Source organism: Toxotes jaculatrix, chromosome 10 (genome assembly GCF_017976425.1).
Source record: "Toxotes jaculatrix isolate fToxJac2 chromosome 10, fToxJac2.pri, whole genome shotgun sequence".
NCBI lineage: Eukaryota > Metazoa > Chordata > Actinopteri > Toxotidae > Toxotes > Toxotes jaculatrix.
In genome coordinates, this window is record NC_054403.1 from 16,049,072 (window position 1) to 16,072,808 (window position 23,737).

At 41.2% G+C, this 23,737-nt stretch overlaps 1 protein-coding gene across 1 annotated transcript; it reads left to right on the forward strand.

The window, feature by feature from the left end:
• The first annotated feature begins 9,549 nt into the window (after window positions 1-9,549).
• Window positions 9,550-23,455, forward strand: LOC121188219 (neuronal acetylcholine receptor subunit beta-2-like). The gene is made up of 6 exons (XM_041047854.1): window positions 9,550-9,785; window positions 17,237-17,382; window positions 17,545-17,589; window positions 18,081-18,190; window positions 21,209-22,199; window positions 22,568-23,455. Exons 1-6 carry the CDS (start codon window positions 9,734-9,736, stop codon window positions 22,721-22,723), a joined length of 1,500 nt encoding a protein of 499 aa, XP_040903788.1. The 5' UTR covers window positions 9,550-9,733; the 3' UTR covers window positions 22,724-23,455.
• The last annotated feature ends 282 nt before the right edge of the window (window positions 23,456-23,737 follow it).

Consider the following 23,737-nt stretch of genomic DNA (forward strand, 5'->3'; position numbering starts at 1 on the left):
CAATCTAATCATGAAAATTATTTCCATTGGTTTTCTTCAGTTTTGGACTTTTTTTGTTGTATTGTTTGAAAAATGTATTCCCAGCTCTGACTGAAAGCCCCAGCCACAATGAAAATGTCATTAATTTTAAATGTGATACTTCATTTATTCTTGTCGTCTCAATTCCCAGTTTACACATGCATTAACTTTTCTTCTATAGATTTAAAAAAAGTGCACCCATCCACACACGGCTTTATGGTTTGAGCCCAAACTCTTATCCAATTTCAAACTTAATCCAAATTGTATCTCTAAAACCACAGCTCTGTCTGTCCTAGTTATGAGGACTAACAAAAATGATGTCCATCTGCAAAACAGTTCAGTGTATATTGACACAAGCTTGAATGAATGCATGCGCACACATAAATGGACAAACAGATGCAATAAATGTGACTTATGTTCTAGTACTAGAATTCCATTTTGATTTAAGAGACATCAGCCATATTTGCCATCTCTGTATCTTGTTGTCCTCTTTTCTGTCCTTTTGGTAATCAGTTCAAATCCTCCATGGTCATGGTGTTACATCAGTTTTCTGCACTGATCTGATATTATTTAAGAGGCTGAAAGGTGCATCTAATGCCAGCTGGCTGGGTTTATGCCTGCTCATGTCACATCAGGTCATAGAAATATAATTTATTGCTGTTTTTAAGTGATAGTTCCAAGGCGAAGTCTGAGACAATGGAAATGGAAAAGTATTGGTTTCTGTCTCAAGGAGGGTTGGCAAACAGGTCAAAGTGGCAAATGGGCCAATATGAGTCACATACGTTTCCCTCCGACAGTGATGTCGGCTACAGTTTGTGCCTTAACAGAGATCTGTGAGGTCATGTTTGTTTTGGTGGAACAAAGGGAGCTAGACACACGGGTATTTTGTATTGTGTGATGCAGAAAACACACAAAATTACCATTGATTACCATTGATATATGTCAAAAGACTGAAAAATGCATCTCGGCTTAATGACATATTAACAGGTAATTTATGTATTTTGTGTCATTTGTGCTGAAGGTAAAAGTAAAAAAAAGTGTACTTGTGTCTTTCTTGCACAAAGTTGACAGGATTTCTGTTTTCTTTATTTTCAGAAGCAAAGTTTTTACCATCACATTTGGTTTAAACAGTTCTTTTCAAGATGTCACTCACATCCCTTTTCCAAAATACCCCTGTGTTTGTTAAACTGTGAGTGTCCAGTGCTCCCGTCACCATCTGCAAAAGAAAAAAACTCAGTTTCTGCTTTTCGTGTTTGTCTGTTTATGAATGCATCCTCGCCCGTGTGTGTGTGTGTGTGTCTAAAGGGTGCAACTGTCTGAGTGTGCGTGTGCTTGTGTTTATGCTTATGTCTGCATGTTTGTGTGTTGTGCGTGTTTGTGGATGTGTCATTCAAGGACGAGGTTTTGGCTGCGGGCCACTCACAGCACCCTGAGTCAGGTGTGCTGAGGTCAACCTGCGTCATGGTGACATAACACTGTACAGGGTGCACACCTCTCAGTCTTAAACTTAATGGAACATTCAAACATACACATGCACACACGCACGCGCGCGCACACACACACACACACACACAGTCAGGCAGTTTTTGGGAGTGTGTTGCCTTCTTGCTGTCTGTTCACTGACTTGTGTTTGATTTGTTGGCAAAAAGAGAACTAATTTTGCCTCAGCTCCTTCGAGGGTTAGAGCTCCATCTCTGCTGCTGTTTTATCTTCTTTCTAAACTGTACAATGTTTGTCAGTGGTTCCTCTATGTGTATATAAAGTGGTGTTTGATTCTTGGATATAAAGCAGTTGAAGTACATTTAGATTGCGCTTAGTAATATTATTGTATTATTTCCTATATTTTGTGAAACATAGGTTAGTTATGTTGTTTTGTTATGTTAAGGTTTTTTTTTGGTTTGGCTTAAGTTTGTTGGTTCATCTTTGGGACAGGCTTGGTGACACATAGGGACTACATGCTAGGCTGTAACTGTCAAGCTAACTGCTAACATGCTAGATGGCCATGAACATGATAATGCAAGTTAGTAGGACTGCCCCTGAGGGTTTTCCTAGTCATCTGGCAGTCATTTGTTCAAGCCATTAATCGACTAGTTGTTGCATGTTTGTTTACACTGTGCTACATTACAGAGAAAAACAAAACTGCTATAATGACCCTTTAAAATACAAATTTTATAAGCGCACACACAAAACGAGCCACCTCTCTGGCAGAGTCCTGTTTGCTCCTGTTCATCGTGTTACCTCTCTATGTCCCTTTTATTTATTCTATTTCTAAACATGCCCAGCTAAGTGAACCCAAGACTGCTTGCTGTCACTCACTGGCACATACTCTCATCATGGACTTTGTGCAGATGCGAATCTACTGATTGCAGCAATTTCATTGGGATGAGCTGATTTCACTGTGCAATTTTGCCACTTCACATGCTGGTTTGACCAGGCCTTTATCTGACCCCAGATATACTGAGCTGTCACACTGTATTAAGTCTTGGGTATTTTTATTCAAAGCTCAATGTCATGACAGTAATATAGGGGCGACAGCCAGCTGATACTGTAAATATGAGATCATACAAAGGGATAACCTCATTGTGGATCATCAACATTCCTGGTAATGTAAACCCCCTGAAAGCAAATCACCATAAGTCTGCCCTGCTGCTTTTGGACTGTAGCAGCAACCTTTCCATGCTCCAGCTTTGACCTATTCCGTGGGGCTCTAATGTTCTGTAACACATTGTATGTTCTGCCCCAGATAATTATTTCACATCTTGTTTTTTACGCTGTGGTGCAACTTAGGTTCAACCTATAGAAGCTGTACTGATCTGCTTACATGTGGCTTGGATAACAGGAGGTCGGACGTTTTAAATAGGCCAGTTCTGAGCCTCTAGACTTTCATTTACCTCCTGTTCCATCAATTTGGGAAGACAGTGACATAATGGACAATATATAACCTTAATTCAAACTGTTGAGGGTAATGGAGTTCTTGTAAAGTTTGCAGCCACTTCATTTACTTTACTCTGTAAAAGCATACATCAGAGATTACATTTGGGACATTTAAAAAATCAGAAGATTTAAGTTGCAGAAAAATATTGTCTTTGGTATGTGTTTGTAATTCTAAAGTGCTTTTGTAAAATGCAAGGGTGAAAAGGTGCTATATAGGTGCAGTCTGTTTACCATTTGGTTTTGGAGGTCAGCGCTGTCAGAAATATTCTGTAATCATCTGAGGACCATCTTCCTCTCCTGAAGCTTCTTGAGTGTTGACCATCTGTTGCTCATTTACAATCCAACCATTGAAAATAGAAGGTGAAAATGTTTTTTAGCCATTTGTTTAATTAAATTAACTATGTGTGAGTAACCACTCAAGTAATGGAGACAGATCCAACTATACTGTGGTTCACTGCTATTGAATCCTACAGCCTAGTCTTGAATCATTGATTGTTGATTATTTAAGTGGACTATTCAAAGTTCAATTTATATATTGTGTGTTATAATTTTTTTTTTCCATAGAATGAATATTTACAGTTAAAGTCACATGGTCACATAGAGTCAAGTGTGATGGGAACTTTCAACAAAAGACATTGTCATCACTGTGTCATCATGTCGACTAATAGAAAAATGGGTTTGCTCAAACATGTTTATATTTATATCTAAAGTAATTGCAGTCATTCTTTTATGGATTTAAATGAATATCTTCAATCACCTCAACCTTCAGCATCACCAACTGCCCCCCCCCCCCCCCTCCCCCTCCCTTCTGGGCAGGGAGTGTGACTGTGTCACAGGAACATGCTGGATTGTGTAGCGCTGTCATATTTCTCCTGCAGTACATGTGTGTGGGGTCCAAGCCTGTCAGATTGTTGTTGCCTATGGATTATGTGCAGTGCTGAATCTTCTTGGCCTGCAGTAAAGATGACATGAGAAGCGTTGTGTAGGGGAGAACTGCCATAGAGATGGAGCAGCCATGCATGTACACACCATCCTGCACACCCTGAGCCCTGTAAGGACATTTTAAAATTTGATAAGCCTACATATTTGTATTTGTGTGGCTGAAATTATTTTACTCTGAGGTGGATTTTCCACATCACCAAAATTTACGCTGCCTCTAATGGTTCCCAAAACGAGTGCTAAGGCCTGTATCATTCAATTCATGACAGTGTGTATACTGTATATAAAATCCTGAAACTGAGAACATGTTCACTCATTGGATTTGCTCACTTCCTAGACTACCAAAAGATCTGGGGGCAAACCTGGGGCTCTCACAGAAATCCACCTTCCTTACAAAGAGCCAAATCAGGCAGAATATGGCAGAGCAGCAGGGACACTCAGAAGCAGTTTGGAGACATTCTCTGAGGCTGTGGGCTCCGTCAGAACATTTAATTGAGTTCAGCCATGATAAGATTCCTACAATTCTTCCGACATTTTTCCCACCCACTGGGAGCTCAGCAGGGGTTTATATGCCTGTTTGGTTTAAGAGAGATGAGAGGAGAGCGACAGGGTATGTAGAGGACTCAAGAAGAAAGGGTAAGAAGGAGAGGAGCACTGAGAGGAGATAAAAGGAGGTGAAAAAGGGAGCAAGCACATGAATAGAACAAAAGGGACCAGCAGTGAGACTTAGAGTACAAATAGGGACTGAAGGCAATCGATGATGGTGAGGAACACAGAGCAGTGGCAGGAAGATTAGACAGAGATAAAGATAGATGATGAGATGCATTCATCACTACACATCCGGGAGGTCCCATCATACTGATTCTGTCCCACCGGAGCAGGACAATGACCAGCTGTGACAGGCTACCAGTCAGGAATTTAGAAAGACCCATCTCATATTGTCAGTCCAAGACACAAATGTCCCCTAGTGATATGAATTTATGATAACATTAATGCTGTTGGGGGGGGCAGGAATCGGCCACTTCACCGGGGCACACTGTCTCTGACTGTGCAGCCTGGAGGCAAACAAACACACTGTTAGACGACAGGGAAAGCTGGTGAGGAGGCCAAACTAAACAAACTTAATCCACTCAAATGATATACAATACGATGATGCAGCTGTTGGGAAACAGATGCAGATGCTCTGAGTTTGCTGTAACCCCAAGGAGTGTGTGGAGGAGGAGACACAGGATGTTGAGTGTGTGTTTGCGCAGAGAGGGTGCACTGCACGCACATCTGGAGCTGTGTTCAGTATATGGTTAATTCGATTATGATGACAGAATGACTTGGCTCTGGTAGACATCAGATTATCATGGCCGTAGGAAGTGAATTGATGAATGATTATGCAAATGTGAAACACTCCAGCACTTTGACTTCCAGACTGAACCAAAGGTATGCCTCTTTATAATTTTTATCTCACTGGGAACAAACCAGGAAAATGACAAAAATCCTCTGTAGTAAAGACTCTTGTTATGTATCAGGAAAAGAATGAAGGCTTAAGTACAAATAATAATAATTTTCATTTTCCTGAGAGTTTCTCAAGTTTTTATACTTTAATATTTATATATCTCCCTTTCATGAAGTAATTGTTTCCAGTTTATGACAGTATCGGAGAAAGACTCATTTGAGCTTACACTCACTAACAGGTGTTTTCACTTATTCAGAGTGGTTGGATCTCTGGTCAGGCTGAAGTAGGGTGAAGCTATGCTGATAATATGAGAGATCTCTGACATTGTATTTATGTGTTAAGATTCCCATGTTTATGAATTTGAGCATCCATTTCAGACCGAAGATAGTTGTATGATTGCAGAATTGGTCCTTTGAGGGTTTAAGACACTGTGCATTGAAGGTGTAGCACTATGTTGATAAAATGTATTCCTTTTTTCAGTTACCTTGAATGACTGATGTTGGCTGACATGAGACATCTTTCTGTATTTTTTTTTTCAGAGACTTCTGTAGGCAATAAACGTTGGTGTGTTCTGAAGAATCAGAGTTTCCCTCAGGTCATAAATCAAGTTTGAGACTGGTAAATACAGTAATTCCCACATGACGTGAGTGTGGCATAATGAGAATGATAAAATAGTAAGTTGTCTAGAAACACAGTACTTGAGCGTGACAGAGGTCTCAGTCAGTTGGTACACCTCCTCCTGGGAAGAGGTCTAATCTTGCAATGAGTGAAAACACAGGCACAGAGGGGCCTTTTTTTCACAGCAGCTGTTTTGACTTGTCATGAAGGGGAAAGCACTTGTGTAATTAACAACACTAACGATGGCCCTGTGCCATTCCAGTGGCCCAGTAAGTTATGACAGTGTGACAGTGAGTCAGCATACACAGTACCAGGACACTGACAGGGAAGCAGCTAAATGGAATTCAGCCATCATAAAGTTTATTTTTCACACCTGTGGTTTTCCTACTCTGACATGTCAAAATGTCTTCCATGAGAAAGGCCATGGACAGCAGTCAAATCTCACAACTCCAGTGTCCAAGTTTCCCGCAAGCAGTAAATGCACTAACCAGAAAGAGTTTTTAAAACGATTCCTGCTTGACACTGGGAGGTTACGTGATGATAATGTGACAAGTTGTTTTCACTTTAATGGCTTACTTATTTCCTGTAACTTTGCAGCCTCTGTTATTACTGTAAAACCACAGCAAAATGAATGGAAAGAAGCGACTGCCTGGAAGGTAGAAAATCAATCTAAAACCGTACGCCGTGCTTTTGCAAAATGGTCAGCACTCATGTAAAATATCCGCAAATTGTATGTAATGCATTAAAACACCCATAATCACCAGTATGGGTTTTTAATAGAATTATGAACCGGTCTGGGGGCAGGGTAGCTGAGATGCTGTGTCCTCACAAGTGCCTCACTAAAACCCCGTGTTCATATGTGTGTCTGTTAATTAATGCGTTTGTGTGACTGCATGCATGTGACATTGCTAATGTTCCTGTTAGACATGAGAACAGAGATTTTATCTTTTAAATTTGTCCGTGTGTGTGTGTGTGTGTTTGCGATCTGGCTCTGCAGAACCCCAGCAGACCCCACAGTGAGCTCTAAGTAGCTCTGATTAAATTTGGCCTCCCTCTGCTCCTCTCTATTGCTTTTAGGATGCAGAGATAATGTTCATTAGGAGAGACGGCGGGGACTTTGGGAGGCGGATGCTCGCATGTTGCTCAAGTGTGGCTGTAATGGGGAGTGATGGGAGGGTAATACAATTTGGTTGCATTTGGAGCTGTGACTAGGGGTTAATTTTATGGAGTGGAGTGTGTGCATAAATGTACGAAGTAGAAAATGCCCTGGATGCGTGAGGGAGGGGCTGAGGTCAAAGTTCAGGTGAGAGTTAGACTCTGTGTTCCCTGCATCTTCTCTTGACTGGGCAAGTTTTAGGAGTCAAATACTGCCCAGAGTTTATTCAGAAGTTGGTTGTTTTGCTCTACTCTTATGATAACTGTCTATGTGAGACCTTAAGAAATAGATTGACGTTTTCGGAAACATGTTTATTATTTTTCTTACTAAAAGTTAGATGAGGAAATTGATACCACTCTGAAACTTAAATATGAAGCTGGAGCCACCACCAGGTTCAGCCACATTTTGTGTAAAGAAATGGTGAAACAGTCTGGCTCTGTCCAAAATCTGCCTACCAGCACCTCAAATACAAGCAGTGACTGTTCTCCCAAGAAGAACACCACAGTCTGTCATTTTAACAAGAACACTCAAACGGCTGTAGAAGTTGTAAGGAGGAAGTCAGGAGATGTTTCTATAGACAAACAATGTTTGATTGGGGTAGGTGCATGCTCAAATAAACTTTTCTACAGGAGACCACTCTTCATCAAAGAGATGTTGGTTTCTCTTAAGCAGGACCACAATTGTTCCCTAACCTTAAACAAATACGTATCATTGTAACTATAAGAACAAAGCTTCCCTACGCTTAACAACGTAGTAATTTGAACCCAAACCATGATGTTTCCGTAAAACTTACCAAGATATGTTTATAAAAGAAACTAAACCTAAACCATATCTTTGTTGCATCATAGAACTGATTTTTCAATACAGATTACTAGCAGTGTCATTCTAGAGGGCACGGACAGATGATATAGTTTGTTTTGAGGACTTGAATATATTATCTTCTCCAGAAAAAAAATCACCACAGTCCTCATGAAAGGCTTTAACTCAGCTTCAGTGTTCATTCTTCCCTGTCTTTGATGGGTAACCTCATATTATCCCCATATGCACTTTGCCTCCTCTCCTCCACCTCCTCCCCTTCTCTGTCCATGCGGTGAAATAATTAGCTGGAGTCATTTTGTGGGGAGCATTTAAAGCCATGTCTTCCTCCTGCCCTTTCCTCCGCTCGCATCACCAAAGGGACCTCTGGGGTAGTTATACCGCATTGATGTGTGCAGACAGCGTTAGCCTGCAGCTTTGCCATTCTCGCAAGTACACACACACTCCAGACCTATGACCCACCAATGTGAGTCCGCCTCACCAAATCATGAGTGTGCAATAAAAAGCATTGCCTGTTGATCTATTTCAAGTTACAGATTCTGCATGACTTTCTGTAACCTGACATAAAGCTCATATAGACTAGAGGAGAGGTAAAATAAATATATTTAGCCTATTAGGGCAGTTAGTTGGGTTTTTGCTGGTATTGTTATTACCATGCATGTGTGTTTGTGTGTTTTGATGAATGTAAACAATTGCTTCACGGTGATCAATGAAATGTCCCATTTATTGGATTAACTTTATTTCGAATAGCCAAGACCTAAAAAAAAAAAAGTTTTTTAAATGTTTCCTGTACCAGATGTCCTGACCCCCACACCACCTCACACTACCCCCACCCCCCCACCCCCACACACATCCTGACTGGCCTCAGTGAGTGAACAAACAACTCAGTCACAATGTGCTTAATGCAGATAACAAGGCCTTTATTGACTTTCTGTCAAGGACCCGCCTCCACACAACTTCACTCTCTGGATTTAATGATTTAATTCTACCGTAAATTAACAGATAAAGTTTTTTTTTTTTTTTTTTTTGAGTTTTAACTGCGGTTCAATTAAGAAAAAAACTTCTTGTAGCCGCTCTCTTCTGAGCTTCATAAAAGTGTTTTTTGATCAACTGAAAGTAAAAATTCAGTGAAGAGATTTTGGTTTGATAGGAGAGGATAAGGCTGGTTTCAGTGGCGTCTAGATATTAAATGTTCTCCTAGGGGGGGATTTCTGAGCCTTATCGCTTCCTGTTTGTTGTCACACTTGTCAAACTGTGTCCATCAAGACGGCAGAGATTGAAACTGACGCCGGACGAGGGAGCACATTGGGTGGGCACGGCGATGTGAGGACCGGGGCGCTTAAATCTTTTATCTGAAGAATGGCCGCTTCGGTGATAACAGGACTGGTGTATTCCCAGTAGCTCCTGACCCCTATTTCCACGGAAAACGTTGTTTGTATCGCTAAAGAAGAATTAAGGGGGGCTCTGTTCTCTGTTGCTGGTTTCTGCTGCGCGCACAGCTCCAGGACCAGCGGTGGGGTCGGTGCGCTCTGGCAGAAAGCGTCCAGCCTCCTCATCTCAGGGCTCAGAGAGCAGTCAGTGCTTCTCTCTCCATGCCTCCAAGCCTCAGTGACCGGTCGTCATCTGCGGAATTCCTTGCGATGAAACCGCTATAATCCGACCTGCTTTTTTTCTTTCTTTTTCTTTTCTTTTTGTTCCAGTCTTTCCTTACTTTACACCGAAGGCAGAGAAGAAGAAGACAGGCGCGAGAAACAATCTCCATCTGCAAGTTTCCGTGTGTCTGTCGCACTGGAGGGGAGGAAGCGATGGCAATCACGGTGAAGGCAGCGTTGGCTCTCCTGGTTCTCACTGTGGCAAGTGAGTAATCTTTTCAAATCCTCCCGGAACGGGACGGGGCAGGACAGGGTGGCTTTTGCTTTGTGTATGGAGCTTTAATCGGATGGTCTTAGGCTGTCCATTGAATTATAGCACACTCTTTCCGGGGTCTGTCCATGTCAGTTGATATAATAGATCTGGGAAATGTATCATACTCAGTGTTTGAAATTTAATATCTCATGTGCTTTGTAGCTTTAAACAGCAGACTAATATGTAGTTGTCTCTGTGTGCTGAATATTTCAATGCTGGGGAAATGTTTAAGCCACATTTTTTACCTTACAGAAAACAGGGGATACTGGAAAGCAGGCCAGTGGGAGAAAGTAGTGGCGTTTCCGTGCCTCAAACACTTTAGCACGTGATTCAACACGCTTCAATTAACTAACTTGTTCCTCTTTGTACAACCAACCCACGGAGTCACAACGGAATGTCTTTATATAGGCACGGGTGTGATATTTGAGAAGGGTGCATTGCTGCTACTGCACACACTTCCCAGCACTTCCCTAGCCTGTGATTTAAACAACAAATCCAATTTCAGGGTTAAACCATTTGGTTTCTCGTGGCTCATTAAGCAGTTGGATGGTGTGGCTCTAATTGCAGACACACGTGGGCGTTTAAATGTACTTGATGAAATCTCATAATGGCACTCTGTGGCCCTCACTGTGCCTAATGGCCTGCAGGGTGTGTGTGTCAAGGCCCTCTGATGATAACAACACAGATCTAAATGGACTCTCTCCATACAGAGTGGACTTCTGTCACATGACGTGAAAGCAGAAGACTTTTTCTCTCAGTTGAAGCAACTAATGAGGAGCTGTCCGTGGTGCTGAATCAGACACAAACAGGAGTGGAAGCCCGCTCAGGATTTGTCCATGGTGCTGAAATGGGATCTCACTATGTCTGTTCAACAGGGCAAACCCCAGCACCTACTGCGTCTGGTTCCTCAAATTCATTTAGACTTTTTGGGTAGTTTTAGTTTGTTGAACTTGAGGGTTGAAGTGACCCAGTAAGTTCAAAAGAAAGCTAGTCTCATTTTTTGGAGTATTCTATGCAAGTTTTTTTTTTTTTTTTGGAGAAAACCCTAATCTAAAGTGATTGTAATTGGTGTGTAGAAGAATAATAAGTTAGGTGTATTTATTTATTTATTTCGATTTAAAGAACCCATTTGTCCTCAAGACCAAGGGATCAGTGATGGACCTTTTGCAGTTTTTTTTTTTGCTTTTGTTTTTATATTTTTTTTTAAGTTTAGTGTGTCTCCCTCTAATCTCTCCTCACTTTCCCTTTCACTGACCTCTTTATTCCCCTTTTTTGTTGCCTAACAGATCTAACTTGGTGTCTTTTCTACGACTCTTTCACTCTCACCTGTGTTCTGTCTGCAGATGAGGCAGTGCGTGATTGTAGCTCTGTCACTTCTATCAAACCTCACCCTGGCTGCAACTGTAAAAAGACTAAATCCGGGCAGCCACTTTGTTGGGATCTGTTTTCCCTCTGACTTATTCTGCCGCCTGTCTTCTCCTCTACCCTTTTCACTCTCTGTCTCTTCCTGCACGCCACATTTTCTCTTTTACTCTATCTCATCTTGTATTCTTCCAGACTCCTACTCTTATGCCATAACTTATCTGATATCAGTTCCTCATCACGCACTCCTCTGTCTCTTGTCCTCCTTTTCCTCTCTCAGTATCAGCTGCATGCTGTAGTAAATGTGCTAATGTGTGCCAAAGCCATCCCCGATGAGATGTTTTGCTTATTAAACGCTTGCACAATACCTAGGAGTGCAAGAGTGCAAGAGCAGGCATCACACGCTATCTGCATTTAGCATGTTGCATGAAACCCTCACACAACCCTGACTCTGCTTTTCTGTAGCCTCTGGGTGAAACTCTACATGTGGGCGGGAAGAAATATTTACTTCTAAGTTTTGTCCTGGGGTGATTCTGAGGTTGTTGTTTCTCTCAAGTTAAAAAACTGCTTTCTCATAGCAGCAGATGTGTGCTCGGTCAACAGGGTCCCGCGTCAGTGAGTCAACACTTCATAGTAAACTATTAGTCACTGCATAGGCACACTTGTTTGGATGTTGTTGCTCTTTGAATAGGAGATAGAGGCAGATTAAGAGAAAGATCAATGTGCTATTCGAGCCAGAGAGAGCTGCATCAGAAGTTCTTAAGAAAAACCAGTGCAAACTGCCATTGTCTCTGCTCTGTCCTCAACCTGCACATGTTGCTGTCACTCCTAAGAAAAAAAGAGCAAAGCAGGACTGAGACACGAGGGAGAAACTGTGACAGAAAAAAAATCATTGTAGTAAAAGAATAGTTGGTTATATCCTCATGGACAGAAAAACTGTCTGTGATCAGACTCCGACTGGCTAAGTGTTAACACACACAAGGCAAAGCAGTGCGGACAACATAAAGACAGTGGACAGTGCATGTACAGACAAAGCACAATAGACAAGCAATATGCAGATCATACAAAAGACACGCAACACATGATGATGAAAATATGATGAAAAGTTTGAGGGCAAACGACCAACAGAAATCTCATGAAATATTAAAAGCACAAAAAAATCTCTCAGGCAGTAGCAACACCGTGAGCAATGTGAAGTGTCTCGTTGGAACTTGACCATGTGGCTGCGGATGCTGTTGAATGACACATGGGTGTCTTTTATAAAATGACTGATACACGCAGTGTATTGGGCAAATCCAAAGACAGCTGAAGCCCAAATTGTTTTGGTCTCAGAAAGGCCACCCCAGATGGTAACGCACTGAATAATTCACCACCCCAGAAAAGAACCTACAGGATGCAGAATTTGGACATGTTTTCTCTCTGTGCTCTGGACTGATGGCACAGCCTGTCTATCCATCTGAATCACTCAAACTCGTGTGTCTGAAAGGTTTTTTTGTTTGCTTTTACACTTTGCATATGTTGTGATGGAGACTTTATGCTGATTTTATCTGACTGAGAAAGACCTGGAGAATAATCTTTGATTGTGTTTGAGTCTCTGTGCTTGTGTGATGATGGCATTTTTATTTTAGCGGCGATGAATTATTGAGGTGTGGAGAGTGCAGCGAGGCGGACAGGAGTGTGTGTGTGTGTGTGTGTGTGTGTGAGAGAGAGAGAGAGAGAGAGAGAGAGAGAGAGAGAGAGAGAGAGAGTGTGCATATGTGTGTGATGAGACCTGCTGGTAGACTCCCTAATGCTACTCACATCAGCCTCATACACATCTCATTTTAGCCTCATCTACCGTTTTAGCATTTACTGTCAAAGCCAAAACCTTACATTCCTCAGTCCTTTCCAGTGGTCACATGAAGTCATTTGTCTTTCACAGTTTATTAATTTTTTGTGCTGGGTTTATTTTTATGCCACCCCCTTTACATTTTTAAGGCAGTATGGGAGCTTTTATTTCTCTACAGCAGAAATCACAGAGCAGGAGTCAGGGTCCACTACAGCAGGGACACAGTTTAAATATGCGCAATGAAAACTGGATCTCTTTATTCAACAATCCTTCAATCAATAGATTTTAAATACAACTTTTTCTTTTGTGCCTGTGTATATGTGCATGTGTGCGTGGATAAGTTTAAGTGTTTGAATTATATCTTTAGCCACTGACATTTAAGTTTTCTGAAGTGATCTCTGATTGCTCTCTGGATCAAGAATGTTCCCTGCTGGAAAAAAATACTTTATGCCAATGTTGGTACTCCGTGCTAATAGGGCACGCTTTATCAAAAGGTTATAAGATGCAATTAATTTTTTTTATGAATGATTAATAGTTACTATTAGTTACTAATACTAGTGCTGTATGGATCACTTACAAGCCATCATTGCCGTCTCAAATCCCAGGTCACCAAAAATCTCAAAATCACAGCAGTTTCTTTTAATTAGCACAAGAACCTGTATATCATTATGCAGCACTTTGCATGCTTATTGCACACAAACATTGAGTTATTGCCAGGCTGGGACGCCATCAAGCAAACTCACGAATCACAGTGATTTCCCATGAATCACCGCTAAGACGACATGATCCTATTTCACTTTATCAGATGATTATACTAATCTGGAAATCGTTTTGTCTCACACTCTGATGCTGCTATTGTTTGTTGTCGAATGTGTGTGTTGTCCTCTCTTCCTCTCATGTGTCTCTGTCTCTTCCCTCTGTCTAATCCTGACAGACAGAGCGCTGTGTTTCAAAGCTCTCCGAAGACATTTGCCCTCGAGGTTCAGCGTCATGTCACAGTTGCTCAGACGTTGGGCACGTCTTGTCTCCTCCTCAGATGGAGGTCTAGTGGAGGTTAATGTGGAGTGACCAAGTGTAGAATATACAGTACCTCTCCATCCTGCAGTTAAAGTTCTGTGCCTCTTCTTTTCAGTTTGATCCTGACATGTCTCAGAAAACGTTTTTTTAATCTTGAATAGATATTGATATGACAGCGCGGTGCATGGCTGAAAACCAGTGCAAGTGCCAAAATAAACAATATTCATAGCAAAGCTGCTAAGTGCACAGTTTTGAGATGTCTGGACACAAGTAAATTGCTGATGTCAGCTCAGAAGTGTTTGCATAGCTGTTTCGAGATGAATGGTTGACCATACTGCAGTATCTTTAAAATGGAGTGCTCTTCGTTACTGAAATTAAACCACTGCCAAAGCTACAACTCTCCAATGTGCTATTACATCAAAAGGAATCAATGACATCTTTTTTTTTATTGAAGTTTAATTGTCTTCTGGCAGAGGTCTTAGAATTAGATCATCTCTAAAATCTAATATATGTTTCATCATTTTTTTTGTTGGTTCAAGGTGAATTCACCTCGTCCTGGCAGACAGCACCCTGTGATTGCTGTGGTCTGGTATAAGGCCATGGATGACTCAACTTAAAACGGCCATCACTTCACTCAGGTTACATAATGAAGGACCAGCAGTTTTTTCTTTCACTAAGACATCAACATAAACTCTTCCTACACCTGACTGGATCATATGCTGATTAATTTGTCTTTTAAATCAAACTGGGGGACAAACCCCTGTGAGGGACTGTTACTGGTATTTGTGACACGTATCAGTTAAGCAAGGTGTGGACACAAATGCATGACAAAACAGTAGAGTAACACCAAAGTTTGGTAACAGGTTTGGTAACAGGGTAAAGTAGGTGTGATAATCAGGTGAAACAGGTAAAAAGGAAGCAACGATACTCTGCTAAAACTATGAATGGGCTGTTGCCACGGCAGCTGTCATTACAATGGTGCTTAACTCTCTGGTGTCTTGTTCTTGTTCCCAGGATAACTAATCATGATATTAAGATCAAGTCATATTTTATGTACTTTTTGAAGATACTTTGTATTTTCAGATAGGTTATACACAGTATTGACCTCTTATGTAATCCAACTTTCATGTCTTTCTTGTCACCCTTCGGTTTTTACTGTTCTGTAAGCACAAAAGCCATCGCCAACGGTCATGTCAAACAAAGTTTATTTATGAAGAACAAACAAGGACGTCACAAAACCCTTCTGGAGATGAAAGAACTTAAAAACAGACAAAACAAAGCATTACAGAAAATGCGGGGAACAAGGTACAAGACAAAAGAAGAGAGAAAAGACTTTTAAATAAAAAATAAAAGTCAATAAAAATGAATCCATCTTAATATTTACATTTCTGAAGATTCATTTTGTGAGAAGGACAGCAGATATTCAGTCATCCTTAAGAATTCACCACAGACAGCAGACAGGGTTGTGGAGACATTAAAAAAAAAAAAAAAGTTGGAAACTTTGTTTAAGTGTTGCACCAATTGTCCAGTTGACTGCTTCGTAGTCAGTTCTAATTTTTATTTTCAATAAACAAGCTAAAACTAGGGACACGAGATTTTTTTTCCACAAGTTTAAAACGCATGAAACTCTGGCAGTGTTCTTGTTTCAAACCACCCACCATCACTGAAGCTCTGTGACCCAGTCAGACATTGTTCTGTGCTTCATGGATGAAATCAGCCCTGCGGTGGTTCTGTGTGTGTGTGTGTGTGTTTGTATAAATGCGACTTATTATTGACATATGGGCTTCAGATCACATGCATTGTTAACATGCAACATATGCAGTACATACGATGGAATGCCTGGGTGGGAGGTGAGTAGGTACAGAGTGTTTATGTGTGTGTGTTGAATTGTCACTAAATACAATATTACATCTGATCTGTTTGTGAGGTCAGATACATGCACAGCCTACTCCCTCCCTCCCTCACACACGTTACTCTCATTACACTCATTACATCTAAAGACACGCAGCACCTAATTGGTGAGACCTCACAGCACGAGATTTAAACATCGCTTCACCAACTACTGCTCTAGGCGTGTGCGTGTCTGTTTGTGTGTGCTTCTGTTAGCGGGGCTTTTCTCATTATGATCCCCTTAGACTGTAATGATAATCAAAAGCCAGTCAGCAATCATCAGGGAGCTGACTGAGGAGGCAGTCGTACAAGTGAAAAGTCGGAATATTTGTGAATAAAGCCATGTTTTGTGATATTTCTATGTCAACTGCTGTAATTTATTCTCTACAGACACCAGAAACCAGAATGTAATGCTCTAAACAAGGTAGATAAAGTTTAAAAGCTAAACTTAAAAAGCTCTCAGGGAAACTACATCTGCTTTTCATTTCCATTCCCTTTCAATGGTGCTTTGGTCTTCATCTGTTAGTGAGGTGCCCACTGTGTCATTGTACAATATATTTGACATCAGAGCCACTTTAGCTTTATGTTCACTCTGACTCAGCACCGCAAAACATAACTAAAATAAAACATAATGGAACTCGTACGTCATCGGGCTGTAGAGCAGGAAAGCTGAACACAAACTTGCATCAAATTCAAGCTTTGTATTCATGCAGAGATCTCCCCTTACATGTGACCCCAGGTGTCTAGTCACCATACCTAATCAGACACACACATTATTCAATGTGAAGCACCCTCAACGCACCATGTTAGCCTGATAGGAGTGAATCATCTCAATATTCACTACACTGAGATGATGAAATTAGGGAAGTCAGAATCAGAAAACTGTATTTTTTTGTGGCAGTTGTGAAGACTGTAGTTTGACATTTTTGGCAAGCAGTCCAACAGAGTGTCCAACAGAGTGGGTCTACATAACAGCCAAAGGATATTTTAGCCTTATAGAAGAGAAAAAGTTGATGAGGCTTTGACAATCTGCAGGAGAGTCTTGAGATGTGCTGTTATACTTTCAAGCTAACAAAATGAAATAATTGGTGTTTTACTTTGGTTAAACAAAAATAGCTTAAGTAAAAAGCCAGTGGCGAAACCAGGCGACAAATGATGTGTAACTCTTTTTTTCAGTAGCAGAGTTAGAATTGGATTTTATTTACTGCTGCAGTTTGTTATCATTGTGTAGATGTTTTGGGAGATGGGAGATATTGTAGCTGTCAAAAATGACTGTAATTTCTAACTTGCGTGCTTGTGTTTGCAGCTGCCTTGTGTGCGGAGGTGGAGGAGCGGCTGGTGAGTCACCTGTTGTCACCGGAGCGGTACAACAAGCTGATCAGACCAGCCGTCAACAACAGCCAGCAGGTCACCATTTACATTCAGGTGTCTCTAGCCCAGCTGATCAACGTGGTGAGGAAACACACATGCTCACGTATCATGGAGGCATTAACATAATTCAAAAACACAGATGGTGGAAATTATTTGGACTAAAAAGAATGAGCTCAGCCGCTGCCTAAATGCTTCAGCCATATTTTCAGCCATCCACAAACCTTCTGTCTGTCTGTGTTTCAGAATGAGAGGGAGCAGATCATGACCACCAACTGTTGGCTCAGTCAGGTTTGTGTCCTCACTCATCCTCTTGTTCTTTAGTCTGTGTATGTGTGCATTCGTGTGTGTTTGTGTGGGGTCAGGCCACATCAAAACACTGCCTCGTAGTGGCACAACAAGTGTCTGACTCATATTAGCCGTTACTACACGCACACACACACACACACATACACACGTGTTTGGATTTAAGGAAAATATGCAGAGACATTCAGCATGTTCGCTGGTGAGGTCATCCCATGGCATGTAGGACAAATACGTCACTGTACTGTTGTTTAAAATGTATTTTTGCCAGGCAGAGGCTGACTGGTGAATACGTGAGCCAATATGTTTATCTGTGTTTCTGGTTGCATGTTTTTTTATTTTGTAACTGTGTATTTGATTTTATTCGTGTTCTCGTATTTGCTTGCATATCATTTTGGATACACGTTTCTGTGGGTGACTTTGAATGTATTTATTGACTTGTTCGTTTGTGTGTGTGTGTCTGTGCACTTCTTCATCAGGTATGGAATGACTACAGATTAATGTGGGACCCTGAAGAGTATGAGGGAATCAAGAAAATCCGCCTCCCGTCACAACACATCTGGCTGCCAGACATCGTCCTCTACAACAAGTACGTTCGCTTTGTGACAGACAGGATGATTGTGTGTGTGTGTGTGTGTGTGTGTGTGTGTGTGTGTGTGTGTGTGTGTGTGTGTGTGTGTGTAAAACTAAGTGATTAAAGGAGGGACAGACAGAAAGACTGAGCAACTTCATTGTAATAGTTACAAAAGCCCCATTTCTCTAAATGTCTATCCTCTTATTCCTTCTATCCTCTTATGTCTCCTTTTTTTCATCCCACTTGTCCCCTCTTTCAGGATAATGAATACAACCAAAAATGTCTTGTTAACACTGTCTAGACTTTCTGCAGGCTCATGATGATGAGTGATTTTTTTAAGGGACAAGAGATTATAAATTTTGCACAGATAGAAAGGTTGGGAGAGACTGAGATTGAAAATATCTGAGAGCAAGACAAAAGAAGCAAGGTTATTGTAGACACAATATAAAACATTTATTGAATTTTAATTACTTTTTGTTTCCTTAAAGTGTTAATATCCATCACAGTCTGTTTATGTATACAGTAAACCTTTTGTTTTCCATTTCAGTTCGCAATAAATTTGACCAAAAGGAGGGTATCAGTAAAATTTTATCATGCAGACGTGATTGCATCCATGCAAACATTGATGTGAGAATATTTTTACTTTGTGTGCACATCTAAAAAAAAATCATCTTGCAGCTGTATAAAATGCCTGCAAGGGAAAATCAATACACAAGAATCTCAATGCTGTGATAAGTTCATTCAAGGAGAAATTAGCCCCATAGCCTCTATCCACTGGAGTGTTAGCTGACAGGCACGAAGGCTTTTGGGCCTCACCTCATCTGTCACCCATATAGGTCAACACCTGGGTCTTTTTTCCATCTGCTAGTTTCTGATATGACATACTTTTAACTTTTATCACTAAAACTGATTTAATATATGAGTCCTTGCTCTGTTCTCTCAAATCATATCACTGTCAGAAATGAACTTGAACATGTTTGAGCTTTAGTTTCTCATTGGTTTTAATTTAGAAGTTAATTGTTTACAATAACTGGAGGTACTTGGGTTGTTTGCCTATTTGGTTTATTAGTTTGGTTCTTAGTTGTCAACTGTAGCTAATTTATTTTTAGAAACATGGCGCTTTTATTAATTTGTTTGCTCGATCAGATTGAGACTATGAGTGCTAATGAGGAAAAGGTTAGCCATCAGTTTCTGTAATTATAATGAAAAGCTTTTTTTTTGAAAATGTAAAGTTTGGTGATGCCACTGTTTTATGCAAAAGTTTTACAAATTTCCAGTCGTGACTGACTAAAAAGTCCAAAGAGTTTTTCTCAGTGCCACTTGGAGCTGAAAAGAAGTAAATAAACCAGAAAGGTTTGGCAAACTGATTTAAAATGACTTTGATTTGTGATGTCTCCCTGTTACTGTTACTCTTAAGATTTAAGACAAAAAAGAGCAAAAAGCCAAATCCTGCTGCAGCTATGAACAGGTACAAACTGAAGCAACCTGTTTTTATACTTGATTAGGTAAATGCCAACTTGTTATTTAGATACAATACTTAACACATTTGTGTTAAGTATTGTATCTAAGGTCAAGTATGAGAGTGAGATGGTCTGATAGGCTCACAGCTGCGTGGATGTGTAACTTTTGTGTTTTGGTCAGCAGTGTAAACCCACCGTTTACAAAGGTCTTGTCGGCATTAAACTTTCATGAACACAGATTGCTGGTCAGCTAAAGACCACATAAGTAGAATAATGGCTTAAGAAGCATGATGATAGGATATGATCAGCACTACTTTAAGATTTCAGGTCGAGGTCTCTCACCAAGTCTGGGGGACCAGAGGTCGCAGTAAGCAGGTGGGGCCTCTGCATTTTTAATTAGTCTGCATATTCACAGCAGCCCCAAAGCATTAGAGACTGAGTGTGATGGTTGGATTCCTGACCTACTTTATAATTGATAGGCCGCTTATCTATAATGCATCACCTACGGTCTTGGTGAGACGTGGAAAAAACTCTGTCTCAGCAGATTTGGGGTGAGGGGGGGCCAGTTGTTGCCATGTTGCTGGGATGTGGGCTGAGCTCCTCCCTTGAGATGATAAACACATCCTGCAACTTTCAACACACAGAACTGTTGCATGTGTCACCTCTGCAGACACAGCCAAGAAATCATTTTCTCATCACGCAATCGGTTGGTTCAGTAAATTAATTTTGTAAGTAAACTTTTTGCTTCTTCATGATATCGCTGCAACACAGATTCTGTTGTCAATGTGTTTTTTGTTGCACAAATAGGATTTGACAAATGATTTCACAGATTTCAACTGTGCACTGCTTTGCCAGGTGATATCACATTGTGTTCTGGAAAAAATGTGGATCAGGTTTAACTATTTTGCAGGACAACACCCTCATGTTTTTGCCAGAGACCTCTGCTTTGGTGCCTGCACTTCATTGATGGAACTGTGGTCTGAACACAGCCTTGTTCTGCTAATAAGCTTATACCAGCACCACTTATTACCTCAGCTCTCTTAACCTTAACCCTTTTTTTGTGCAAACATTTTTGGGAATATGATCTAATATCCTGTGGTAGCTTTGCTACGGTGGCAGCAAGCTAAGCTGAGACTTCTTTCACTAACTCCTTTTTTCAGTTACCCCTGGGGGGGGTCCCAAGGTGTTCCCAGGACAGAAGAGATGTATAATCCCTCTATTCTGGGTTTACCTCTGGGTAACCTCCAAGATAGATATGCCTTGAATACTAATAATAATAGGAGGTGTTCAGGGGGCATACTTATTGAATACTGGGATTGCCTTAACGGGCCCCTTTACATACTAAGAAGCAGCAGTTCTACTCTAACCTCCTCACCCTGAACTGACTTTTTTCTTCCTTTTCTTTTTTATAGCTTATGCATCTGTAATACCATGTGTGGATACTGCAGATGTGTCTGAATGAACAAGATGTAGTCTTTGCATATGATTGGCCATTATACTTCCAGTACTTAGCTTGCCTGTGAGTGCTTAGACTTTATATTTCTCCTTATCTCCCACCTTTTCCCTCTCTCAGTGCTGATGGGACCTATGAAGTCTCCTTCTATTCCAATGCTGTAGTCTCCAACAACGGTGAGGTTGCCTGGCTTCCACCAGCTATCTACAAGTCGGCTTGCAAAATCGAAGTCCGTGACTTCCCCTTTGACCAGCAGAACTGCACCCTCAAGTTTCGCTCCTGGACCTACGACCACACAGAGATTGATCTCATCCTCCTCAGTGATTTCGCCTCACGTGACGACTTCAAACCCAGTGGTGAGTGGGATATAGTTTCATTGCCTGGACGCAAGAACGAAGACCCTAATGACATCAGGTACCTGGATATCACCTATGACTTTATCATTAAGAGAAAACCTCTCTTCTACACTATCAACCTGATCATCCCCTGCATCCTGATAACATCCCTGGCCATTCTGGTGTTCTACCTCCCTTCAGACTGTGGTGAGAAGATGACTCTCTGTATCTCTGTCCTTCTGGCCCTTACTGTGTTTTTACTCCTGATCTCAAAGATTGTACCACCTACGTCTTTAGCAGTGCCTCTGATTGGGAAGTACCTAATGTTTACGATGGTGCTGGTCACCTTCTCCATCGTCACCAGCGTCTGCGTGCTCAACGTACACCATCGGTCCCCCAGTACGCATACCATGCCTCCTTGGGTTAAACGTGTCTTCCTCTACCGGCTGCCCTCTTACCTCTTCATGCGAAGACCCGGTAGCTCAAACATCCGTGAGAAGTTTCGGAAAAAACACCAGCACCGATCGTACTCCGACCAGAAGCTGCGTGGAGCAGACGGAGGAACTGGAAGCCCTGCAGGAATGGCAGATTCCTCCTCATCCTTCTTTGTCAACGAGGAGTCAGCTAAACGCTACGGCTGGAAGATCAGTGACTTGTCAGAGAACACAGAGTTCAGAAAGAGGATGACGCTCAAGAGCAACATTGACGTGGAGGATGCAGTGGACGGAGTGCGCTACATTGCTGAGAAGATGAAGAGTGAGGATGATGATGAAGGGGTAGGTCTTTGGAATGCATGCATTCCAGTCTGACAAAGGTTGCTTTTATGTTTTAGAGATTTGGACAATATTTGTGGCAGGACAGTCACCTCAACAATATGTTCTTTAGCCATGCTAGCGACCCCTGATCCCCTGACCCCTTTTTCTGTAGTGCCACCATGAGGTGGACATTTATGGTTCAGAGTAAAATGCAGGCACAGTAAAGGACTTTGTGCATGTGCAGTTTCTTTGGATTTACACCAAACATCATACGTATATAGTCCAAATGTTATACACATTATTATTAAATCACAGCATTGCCAGAGCTGTTGTGCTGACAGTACTGGGAATCAAGATACTTAACATCTAACTTATCTTTCTCTCTGCAGATCATTGAAGACTGGAAGTACGTGGCAATGGTGATTGACCGTCTCTTCCTGTGGATCTTCGTGTGTGTGTGCGTGGTCGGGACGGTCGGCCTCTTCATGCAGCCCCTGTTCCAGAGTTACAACACCCCCATTATTGATGACATGGACCATAACTGAAACCTGAAACCTGAACTTTGATCTCAACAAGAACCAGACATGAACTTTGAGTCCCCCCAGAAGCAGAGTTCTGATAACATTATAACACCTAAAATCACACATCCGCCTCACATGGCACTCTCACTGGGAAATGATTATGATGCACTTTAGCCCCCTGCCATCACCTGCTCCCTTCCAAATTTCCAATCCCTTGCCCTCTTCATCCTCTATCATCATTACTCATCTGTCAATTCACAGAGGAACTAGGATCTATATATTTGTGTGAACTTAAAAGATAATTCTGTTTTATAACAACTTGGGACACATGTTCATAGTTTTGGCCATCACTGAGTAGATAGCAATAATAGACATTAATTACTATCTAGTAATGTGTCAACATTTCTGGCTTCAAACCTCATTTTTTTCATGTTATTTTGTTGCCTTTATGCACAGTAGAAACATAGAAACAGTATAGAAATAGATAGGAAACAAGGGGATAGAGAGAGTTCCTTGCTGGAATTAAACAGGGGGTTTTGCAACTTAACAAGCATAGGTATAACAAGTTATAATAAACCAGAATTATCTTTTAATTCAGTACATGAAATGAAACTGCTTTTCAGCCATGATGCTCTTCCTTGGGGAAACAATATAGATCTGCATTTCTTCAAGAATTGAAATGTAGAAGTATTTTAAGAAGAAAACCTTTACCTGAAAGTGTGTTGACCCCTGTCACTGTTCACAAAGGTTTATCTGGCCAACAACAACTCAGGACTTGATTTCTTTTTTCTCTGTTCAGAGTGGACTTAGTTTTGCTCTTTTCTCCCGTCCTATCTCTCTGTGTCTAAATCAAATTCTAATGGCCCGAACAGGACATTACTGGGGCTAGCATGCATACAACAAGGCACTGTTTTTTGTTGTAATTTAACTTTTTTTTTTTTGGCTCAGAGAGAGAAGGAGCCCAAAGATGAACAAAGCCTCAGTAAGCCTCTACAGATATGGGCCTCACATCAACACCACACCCCCAAAGAAAAGAAG